This window comes from Trematomus bernacchii, unplaced genomic scaffold (assembly GCF_902827165.1).
Source record: "Trematomus bernacchii unplaced genomic scaffold, fTreBer1.1, whole genome shotgun sequence".
Taxonomy (NCBI): Eukaryota; Metazoa; Chordata; class Actinopteri; order Perciformes; family Nototheniidae; genus Trematomus; species Trematomus bernacchii.
The window spans coordinates 3403501-3415145 of NW_022987608.1; the positions used below are offsets into that span (position 1 = coordinate 3403501).

Consider the following 11645-nt stretch of genomic DNA (forward strand, 5'->3'; position numbering starts at 1 on the left):
ACCTGTGGTTTCTAGTGGAGAAGTATAAAGTAGCATTACATAGAAATACTCAAGTAAAGTAAAATGATAAATAATACTGAAGTACGGTACATGTGCTATGTTTGTCTTTCATATGAAACCTCTAAAATGCTATTTAATTTATAATTTATTTAATATATAATCTATTTAAATGACTATTAATCATCATGCATGAGTCTTACCTCCTCAAGGCACTGGAAGGCAGAGCTAGCAGTTACATCAGTAGTAGCAAAGGATGGATCCTCTGGGAGTGAAGCATCAGGTGTAAGGGCTACCTGGGGGGCATCCTCATCTTCCTCCTCCTCCTCCTCCTCCTCCTCCTCCTCCTCCTCCACTTTCACTTCTCCTCCACTGGGATTCATGCAACCCTGTTCCTCCTCAGATTGACTCACTAATGCAAAAACATATAGATAGGTGCAGTCCATGAACCAATTTATTCATAAGTATTCGTAGATTGAAGGCAGGGAGAAAGCATGGGGAATAAGAGCAATGCATTTATGAAACAGGATAAAAACATCAACAATAGCAACATGCTATGCAGGATGGGTAACTCTGAATCTTCTTCATCTTAATTGATAAATACTCTGTAATTTCCCCAGAGTTGAGTTACCCCCCAAAACCAATTGAGGGGTCAGAAGGTAATTTGGTATGAAAGGTGTTGCCAAAAAGCTGTCTATCAATACCACAAACCGGAAGTACTAGCAAGAGCTCTTTAAAACACACGTTCAATATTCATAGCTGATTTTAAAGGGGAATAAATAATGACAATATGTATATTATATAATATATGAAGTCTATGCAAGGTGGTATAGGGTCAGTATCACCTAAATATGTGAGCAGTGCGCTTTTATTTTGAATGAACCGAGTTCAAAATCAATACAAGATAGTTTAGTTTATACTTTGTTGACTAATGCTCAACGCCAAAACATAAACGTCCCTTTCTTTGGCGTAATCATAAAAAAAAACAGTCTTCAGTAAAAATGCTCCAGGTTTATGTGTAACGTTACTGTTAATGCTAATTTACGTAGCTAAAACATAAGCTAAGCGTTAGCTAACAATACAAGTAGTTCATGTTTGTGTCGGTGTTTGTTTGCTAAACAAAGAAACAAATATTTCTACAAAAGTCTTACTTGTAAATGTCTTGAATCCTCCTTGAAAACTCCGTCCCTTTGTGAAATGAAACTACAAAACCGTACGCATTTAACAGTTTAAATAACGTTAAAGCTAACAGCAGATGTTAGCAAAACTCAATCACAGTTTTCTCTCAGGTTAAATGCTGTGTTCTGGTTACTATAGCAACGACGTCATGCGCCACTAATCACGTCAGGTTACGTGCTTTATTTTCACCACGCTTCATTATATCCAAGCTATGTTTAGTGTTTTCTCCTTAAAGTTAACATTTGATGATATGCAAAGATGTAACAGTTTAAAACAAGTGCATCCATTTAATCAAGTTTTATTTAACACTTGCAGTGAGTGTCCAGCAGATGGCGGTAAATAGTAGGGCTAATTTACTGTAATGTCAAAACAAAGCATCAACATGTGTCATGCAATGTCAACAGAGAGCAGCAACACAAGCCAGCTGACTGTACACTGAATGGTAACAAAACAAATCTGGAACCAACTGACTTCAAAGGTGATGGTGATGGTGCAATACTGCTTTTCTCCTTCTTCTTTCAAATTCCCACAGTGCACTCTGGGAGTTGGCATGACCGATTACTCACTCCCTGCAACAGCTGCGAGGATGTGTTATCTATCTCAGCAATGCATCTGTGTGAATGCCAATATGTGTGTGTGTGTGCATACAATATGTATGAAAGAGACCTTTCTGCCAACTAAAGGTAGAGACAGACATGATATAACTCCTCAAAAAGCTGGGTGCCACCAAGCAAGAAACACCTTTAACCCTCACCCTCTTTAATAATACGTTCAGCCTTGAATCTCTGCCAGTGATGAATTGTGGGAGGCAGTTTTAGACTGTGTTTTCCTACATGGTATGTTCTTGATTTACCTTAGGTTTACTGGCTGTCGCACAAATAACCCCTCTTCAAAGGCTGCACTTATTTCCTGTGCACAAACATATTCTCAAAACCATATGGTGTAACACATGGTACAGGTTTGTGCATGTGTTATGCTGTGTGTGCCCCAGAATGAGAGGTATGTAAATTCACACACATGTGGAAAAAACATTGTGTGTTAATGCATGCACATATGCACAAGACCTCTCTGATTCAACTGGTTTCACTACAGAAAAACCAACCAATCACTTTAACCATACCTGACTAAATGAATGTACACACCCTTGCAATTTAGTTGGTTTGGCTGAGTATGTGTTCATTTCTTCGCACAGGGTCAACACATAAAATAAGTGATTTCTCTCATTGAATGCCATTTAGTTTGACACATTGTCCGTGGTTTGGCTTAAAGGGCCCATGTCATGCTTTTCCGGTTATTACCCGTCCCCTTGTGTGTTATGAAGGTTTTTATGCATGTAAACGGTCTGCAGAGTCACAAACCCTCAAAGTACACCCTGTAGCGAGTAAAACTCTAACACAGAAAATACCTGTTTATGCTGCCCCAGAACGCCTCGTTGGAAATTTCTCATTTTCCATTGTTTGCTTCCTGGGTACTGTGACGTGTGAATACCCAAATCAACAACAAATGACCGGATTGGCCCCAATGGACCAATCCGCGGAGCACCTCACACACCAGGATCCCTTGGCTAACTAACAGGGAGTCCCTGAACGCTGGTAATAGACGAGTTGGGATCGTGGAGAAATGCTCACGCAGACCCATTCTCACAGCGTTATAAACCTTTTTTTTACTCAATATCAAGCCACACGTATTGTTTTTACTTCGGCTGTGAGTGTTTGTGTGTGCTCAGGATGAGTTTCGCTTGTTCTCGCTGTATCGCCGACCCGGAAGCCTGTCCGCTCCTCGCAGCAGCTCACTGAGCAGCTGCAGCGAGCAGCCTCGCAACGTCCCGACCAATCAGAGCACACTGGGCTCACAGGGAGGAGGGGGGGGGGGGGGGGGGCAGGAGCTTCAACAAGCCGTTTAGGACAGAGAGTGAATACCTGGTGAATACACATACTATACAGAGATGCTGTATGAGAAACCAATGTGATTTTGGAATATTGCACAATTTAAATCTATTCTAGTAGACCTCAACAATGGAAATATGATCAGTAGAAATGGCCATGACATGGGACCTTTAAGTATAAAGAACACATGTTAATGCAGGACAAATTCCCCATCCACACTTTTTAAAGATGTCTTTTAAAGCATGTACTTATAATTTTTATTTAAATCTTACTCTCCAATTAAACCTGTTAATTATGTCTCCCTAACTTTACTACCCTTTGTTAAAGCTGTTAAATTACCCAGCGCTATGGGGTGAATTTTTTTCGACCTTGAATCCTCCAACTGTCTGGTTACAGTATGCTCACTAATGAATCCTGGCAGACTCCAGTTTATTTTGCAAAATGAAAATATACCCCTTCCTGTACGCCTAGTGTGACTATTTTTGGCAAAGAAAAACACAAGATAAAGTTTTATAGCTACTTCAGGGGAGAGTAACAACAGTGCAAAGGATCATGGGAAATATATAGGAACCCGGAAAGAGTTATTGCTTCATGTTTGTTGCTGACTCAGTTATATACATACATAAACCGTGCTATTATAAAGTTATTGTGCATATTTTGCACATGCTGCTCTACCCTTTCATCTCAGTCAACATGATAAAACCTGCTGACTCTATAAAACTGTATCCCCATGTCTTCCCCTCAACCCAACCAAAATTGCTGACTTGAGATTTACAAGTTCTGAGTAATGGCTGCAAATTCTAACAATCTACAACAGATGTTGATGATGCACGTTGAGTCAGTCGCCAGGGGCAAAGACTGAGATTATACACTGTTTTTGCTTTTGTTCTATTTAGCCATGATAGCGGCATGGCTCAATGGGGGCTAAATGTCTTCTTCTGAGGTACACCCATTCATGCCTTCCCCATGAGGAATTGTAAAAAGAAAAAGTTGCTGCCCTTTTCAGTTTTCATCAAGCACTGCCATCCAATCAAAGTTTGAATGTGTCCAAAAATGTACTTTATAGTTTAATACCTTCAGAAAAATAACATTCACATCAATTTCAGTTGTACTTTTTGTTTGGTATGCTACAGTAACTGCACTGTAAGCATGAAACACACCAATTGGGAAAAAGGTAAACATTAAACCTTAAAAAAATCCCGATGTTAGCATAAGCATTGTTTTAATGTTAGCCTTTTGCTTTAAAGGTGGGGTAGGTAATTTTGGAGAAACCAGCTCGAGATCGCTAGAATTTGAAAATACACAGCCGGAAAAAATCTGCCACTTCCTTACAGAGCCCCTCCTCCAACACACACGAACACGCACATGACCAATGAGGGCACGAGATAAGTTTGTGTACGTAGCTCAACGTATCGTATTGGCTGTATCTCACGACAGCACATGGAACATTTTAAAGAACTTGATACCGGACCTAAATATGAAGTCTAATCAATCCAATAAGAATTTGCACCACATTTCTTTTACTAGTTCCCGGGTTGACTTTATCTAAAAAAAAAAAAGTAACTTCAGGAAAGCTTTCCAAAAATGAAAACCTTCATCCATTGGAACATTCGTATAGAAACTGTCATTAATTGACCTTGTTGGTATAGTTTGAAGTGTACTGTGGATGTCTCTTTTACAATGGTGGACAATAGTCAACATTTTATTTTGGCTCCATGGGGATTATTGGCCGGGCAAACCCCATCCATTACATTACATTACATTACATTACATTGCATTTAGCTGACGCTTTTATCCAAAGCGACTTACAATAAGTGCATTCGACCAAGAAGATACAAACTTGAAGAAAACAGAATCATATAAGTACATCAGGATTCATAAATATTTCAAGTGCTACTCAACTGGTTTTAGATAAGCCAGTCCTTTATTAGTATATAAGTGCTCTGTTAGTAATTCTTTGTTAGTAATTCTATCGCTCGAAGTGGAGTCGAAAGAGATGAGTTTTCAGTCTGCGCCGGAAGATGTGTAAGCTTTCTGCTGTCCTGATGTCAATGGGGAGCTCATTCCACCATTTTGGAGCCAGGATAGCAAACCGACGTGTTTTTGCTGATGGGAACTTGGGTCCCCCTCGCAGTGCGGGTGCAGCGAGCCGTTTGGTTGATGCCATCCACTGTCCAGCCTCACAAAACCACGAGCATGCCTGCAGAATGTGCCGGAACATTAAGCAGATTTATAGCCAAACAGTAGTATATGTTTATTTAAGATGCTAACCTCTGCTGCTACTCCCATTCTGTGAACTCTTTATTGGAGCAGGTCAAGAACCGCAGTAACTATGGGTGTCACACTTTATATTTACAGTCTATGGTGTCACATTGTGTGGGGGGCATGCACTGAATGTGTTTCACTAGACCATGCACACAGGTCTTTGGAAAAAGTTACAATACTCCCACAGTTAAGTGTCCCGATTTACAGCTGTATTGTAGTCAAAACAAACCTCTCTTTCATGTGTGGCTAAGTGTCCCTAATTAAAACACACACACACACACAAACACAAACACACACACACACACACACACACACACACACACACACACACACACACACACACACACACACACACACACACACACACACACACACACACACACACAGACAAGGCGTCTGGAGACAGTTTATAAACAGATGTTTAAAGTCTCTTAAAACCTAGAAAACCAGCTTTTTATTGAAGTAAAATCTGTGTACAATTCAAGTGCACCGAAGTCCCTGTTAGAAGCCTTTACCTTGTTATTCAAAGAGACCATTTATGACTACCATTAAGACATTTCACCAGAGCGATTGAAACCTGGTCCAACTCCTTAGTCTTTGGATCAAACTGTTGAGTCCTGTATTCATATTTTTGCACTATTAAACCAGAGTTTAGTGGAACATCGAAACCATAAACCAGTGAGAAATCAAGACGTGCTTTTGGCAAACAGTGAGTCTGATGTCATGCTTCAGCTCTCTGTGGAGAATCCAGTGCATTGTTTCACAGTGTGAGTGAGGGCAGACTGTGAGACCCCCTCCAGCTTGGACCCCTCTGACTCACCAGTGTCCATGGTTCTCCTAGACGGAAAAAAAATGATCTTCACTGGACAGCCGTGTCTGTGTTTTCTCTATCCTTGTTTCAAACAATCGCCAAATAAAACCATGATTGTCAGCCAGAAACAGCTGTTCACATTTACTAAAGAATACCCTGACTCATTTAGAATAATCTCTTTGAGGACTGTTATTAATAACTTAAAGCTTGAAACCAATCATTTAATTATGTGTTGTAATGAAATGTATCATTTTTGACTGTGTTGAATAATATTATTTCAATTTGGCCTCAGAAAATATCACCAAGTATCTTAAAAAATGTTGCATCATGGGACATTTTGTAATATAATATTGTGTTGCATCACATCACACAAATACAAATGTGATAGTCCATACGTCCATCTTCTCCCGCTTATCCGTGGTCGGGTCGCGGAGGTAGCAGTTCCAGCAGAGAGCCCCAAGCGTTCCTTTCCCTGGCCACATCAACCAGCTCTGACTGGGGGATCCCAAGGCGCTCCCAGGCCAGCGAAGAGATATAATCCCTCCACCTGATCCTAGGTCTACCCCTTGGTCTCCTCCCAGCTGGACGTGCCTGGAACACCTCCCTAGGGAGGCGCCCAGGTGGCATCCATAGGTGCCCGAACCACCTCAACTGGCTCCTTTCTCCGAGTCCCTCCCGGATGACTGAACTTCTCACCTTATCCCTAAAGGCCCGGACACACCAAGCTGACACCAAAGAACTGACACAGACGGACCCCGACTGTTGCGTTGCCTCGCGTCTCTGCATTTTGGCCATGTGTCTCACTGGAACACACCGCAAAGACTTCAGCCGACGGCCAAGAAGCACGTACGAACTGCGCATGCGTGAGTGGCAATAACTCTCCTTACCAGCAGGCGGCGGTAGTGTGTATTCGTCATTCAAAAGAGGCAACAACCGGAAGACAGACTGCGTGATACACCGAGAGAAGAAGAACAGACTGCGTGATATAAACAAACAACAAATAGCGTGTGCGTTCCATTTTCACTCTACAACGAGAAGCTCATGGGGCTTTCCCGAACCTGTGTCGAGAGCTTAATAGTTTGTTTGGGTCCCTCACTTCCGTTTCGCTTCTCATGCACTGATTCGCTAGCTGAACAGCCAATCAGAGTGATTTCTTTTGCCGACTGACTGGCGGGTTTTCGGCCGAAAAGGCGTCGGCACGGCTGAAAAGACACAACGGTGCGGGACACACCAATCTGAGTAGGGCGTGTCGACGCTCATCGTCGGCCTGACGCCCACCGACGGCCAAAATCGGCTTGGTGTGTCCGGGCCTTAAGGGAGACGCCAGCCACCCTGCGGAGAAAACCCATCTCGGCCGCTTGTATCCGCGATCTCGTTCTTTCGGTCATGACCCATCCTTCATGACCATATGTGAGGGTAGGAACGAAAATGGCCCGGTAGACAGAGAGCTTTGCCTTCTGGCTCAGCTCTCTTTTCGTCACAACGGTGCGGTAAAGCGACTGCAGTACCGCTCCCGCTGCTCCGATTCTCCGGCCCATCTCACGCTCCATTGTTCCCTCACTCGAGAACAAGACCCCGAGATACTTGAACTCCTTCACTTGGGGTAAATGTGACAGTTGTACTATATAATCCTTTATGTGATACCATACAGGTTGTTCTTGATCCTAACATTTAAAGGTTATTACATTCTCAACCTGCTGTTTCTTTTGATAGGATACTATTCCTTTTATAGCAACACCTGGTGTATAAATGGTGTGTGTGTGTGTGTGTGTGTGTGTGTGTGTGTGTGTGTGTGTGTGTGTGTGTGTGCGTGTGTGTGTGTGTGTGTGTGTGTGTGTGTGTGTGTGTGTGTGTGTGTGTGTGTGTGTTTGTTTGTATGACATATACAGGGGCACATTCTTTTGGCATTAGATTGTTTTTGTTCTTTGATTGTTTTCATTTGTCAGTGCATGCTGCTTTGATGAAGTAATGTTTTCTTACATTTGCTCATTCAGGACGTCAGGAAGAAAATATGTTAGTTTTATGGCATTTTTATTGTTGTTTCTGCAGTCCTAAAAAGGGAAAGAAGAGGTTTAGATGGCGAAAGTCAAGTACATTTGTGATTTAGTTAAAAAGGGCCGTATTCTGCACATTTTCAGGTTCATATTAGTAATTTGTGTCTCTACTGGGACATGTCTCCATGCTTTAATGTTCAATGTTTTTCTCATACTGCCTGTGCTGCAGCACCTCTTTTCACCCTCTGTCTGAAACCAGAGCCCAGTCTACTCTGATTGGTTAACCGCTTAGAGATGTCCCGCCCCTTATCACGTACAATGTGTTGGACCATTTACATGCACAAAAACCTGTATTACACTGCAAGAAAAACATAACAGGGCCCCTTTAACTACTTTTCTTGTAGTCAGTGATCTAATTTTGTCCATGTTATCAGTGTTAGTCGGTATATTTGCTCTGAAATGGGGACCAAACCATTTAAAAAGGCCTCTTCTCCTCTTTCTACCTTTGATGTGGTCTTTCTTGGTATATTACAGAGACCCTGTTCCTAACAAGACCCTTAATGGAAGTTCTTGTGGTGGCGCTCATGTAACAAGTCACTGGCTGATGTCCAATAAAATACAAACAAATTGCTGCATACAAACTTACATATGTACTGTAGAAATTGAGTGAAAGTGAAGGCTTATTCACAATTTTTTTTGTCATGCACTTTCTGGCAGAGGAACCATGTTACATTTTAAAGTACAAGATTGTTTTCATTATCTTCACAGTGTGTGTGTCTCCAAAAAATGTGCTTCTTCTGCCAGACTAATTTTACATAATTAAGTTTATCCTGACTTGTGACACTTGAAACAATGACTGTACTGTATTTATATAAATCCTAGTTCCTGGAGAGAACCTATGGAAAAACGTTCTTCAAAAGTGAATTACAAATGTGTTGGGCAGTCTAGCTCCACGCTAAATGAAAGGCGGTATCAATTCGACCAAATGCTTTTCACCTTAAGTGCCCAGTCTAATTACAGTTTACTGGCACCTACTGAATCACTGTCTTTGTTCACATGGACTTTAGATTGTAACCAGTAAAACAAATTGAGCCCTGAGTGGTAAAGAAAGTGGATTAAATCCCATGGGAGAAGTATTTTGCAAACAACAAGAGAGAAACACTCTTTTTATAGATTCAATTACAGAGATAAAACCCTGCTGGTAACTTTAAAAACTTGTTAGTAAAACTTGCAGACAGTTAATTGATTCCAGGGATGTGACCCTGCAGGACCCCATGGGGTTGAATTTATCTGAGGACAGCTAACAAATGTCCAGAGGGATTAGAGTAAAACTAGCAGCACCTTCCTGAAAGGAAAGAGAGTCCTGTATCTGTTTTACTGCCATGCACAAACCTGTGTGCATTTCATGGTCAAAAATGTGAAGTTAAATTAGAGTACCTCACAGGTCACACCGAAGTGAGTTTAAATTAAAAAAGTTAACTAGGAAATAAACAGAGCGGGTCAGGTTGTCTTATCGCACTGCAGCAGAAGTGAATCAATCTGTCACAAATGATAAGTGACTCTGACATGATGGTTCTCACGGAGACACACTCACGTTACATAAACATCTCTCTGTTTGGTTTGGGCTATAAGGCAGTCCAGGTGGCACTATGGTGATGTCTCCAAGACTGTTTTCCTTCTCAAACTTGATCTATTCAGAGAGGATTCACTTCCTGGGTGTAAGGTGTCCATTACTTCAAACTAACATCACCTCAGACTAAGCTAACTTAACCAACACATACACTAGGTACTTTTTCAAGATGAACATGATATTAAATTTTGTATGTACATCATCCCTTCCCTCATCAAATGTATCTAACTACTGAAAAATACATTAATAATTTAAGTAAATACTACAAATCAAATTCTGGATTCGAACATATTTCTAAAAACGACTATAGAAGATATAAAAACAGGGTTGAGAGGGTAACTCTCAAAATGTTTTCAGTTACAATAACTCGATACCTGTAAAAAAAAAGGTAAACTAATCTGAATATCACAATATAAAAGTAATGTAACCTGATTACATTACATTTGGATTACCTTTATATCAAGTGCAATAAATACAAGAAAGAAATATCGATAAGCTGTTGTTTACTTATTATGTAAAACAACAATGTGACCTTAAAATAACATGAAGTCTGTTACTCCAAAAGCTTTAATACAAAAACGATATGTGTTTCAGTACAAGGGGTGCATACTGTATATCACTTTTTTATATCTGTATAGTATCATGCAAAAAATATTATAAAAACACAACAGTCGGACAGAAAAAAAAGTTATGGGAAAGCCGAAACATGAATGCGTGCATGTTACATCACGTCAGAGGGGATTAAATCTCCAGCAAACATCTGTAGCTGACCCATCCTTGAGGGTATTAACCTCCTTTATAGGTAACACTGGAATGTCTGGTGAGAGGAGAAAGAGAGAAAGAGAGAGACAGACTGAAAGAAAGGAAAGCTCTGAAGTGTGTCTGTGCAGTGGTCGTTGGTTTCTCTGAGCTGCACGTAGTCTCTGGAGATGGATGGAAACAATTATCTTCATCTGTTGACCAGATCTCAAGGAAAGCCTCTCATTTACATACATGGTCCCTTTACGACTGTGTGTGTGTGTGTGTGTGTGTGTGTGTGTGTGTGTGTGTGTGTGTGTGTGTGTGTGTGTGTGTGTGTGTGTGACTTCGGGGAGGAATCCTCCAGGGCCGCTTGGCTTCCTTCCCTTTCATCCCAAAAACAGTCCACAGACGGCCACATCCTTGGTTAAGATGGTTAAGAAAGATGGAACCTTCCACAACTATAAATCCTCTACCACTTTCTGCCCTGAAATGTAATTTATTTGAGCTATTGCTACATTTGATCTTATTTCTGTTTTTTGCTATGATTTCTGTGTCTGAGAACATATATAACTTTTACCCATCATGACTCATTCCCTCTCTGTCTCTCTTTTTAACTTGCACAAACACACACACTCGTCAACCCTAATCAATGATAACAGCAAAATCTCTGTGGGAAAAACGGACGGTTTCTAATTCTGGAGCAGCTATATTAGGCTGAAAATAAAAAAAATGTGCTGTCTGGTGTTTCGTTATCAAAAATAGTGTGCCGTATAAGTGTATTTGGCTACACAGTGATGCAGTAGCAGCTCGTAGTAAATATAATATGTGTTACTAAGTATTTCAGTAGAGGGAAACATAATAGCCTTTTTTTAAGGTGCATCACTGATTTGTGGCCACTTGGGGGCAGAAGAAACAACACGTAAACACGACAATGACATATTATTATATTTTAACATCATGAATCTTTCCTGATATGTCCGTTGTAAAAGTGCCGGTTCAGTGTCTGAATGCTCAAACGATACATGGCTTGTGACGAATTGATCCAATATTTACAATGGGGAGAAATAATCGGATAAGCGGGAGAAGATGGATGGAGAAAGAATCGGACGAAATTTCGGTTCACTTTCATAAATCTGGTAAAG

General features: G+C 40.9%; 1 protein-coding gene across 1 annotated transcript in view; it reads right to left on the reverse strand.

Annotated features, from left to right (window-relative positions):
• The window catches only part of ccdc146 (coiled-coil domain containing 146), a 67205-nt gene extending 65930 nt beyond the window's left edge, over nt 1–1275 (reverse strand). Inside the window, exons 1-2 of the mRNA XM_034131411.1 lie at nt 1149–1275; nt 201–409 (exon numbers count right to left, since the gene is read on the reverse strand). Coding sequence (XP_033987302.1) covers nt 201–409; nt 1149 — 210 coding nt within the window. The 5' untranslated portion in view covers nt 1150–1275. The remainder of the gene's footprint in view (nt 1–200; nt 410–1148) is intronic.
• Nucleotides 1276–11645: the final 10370 nt, after the last annotated feature.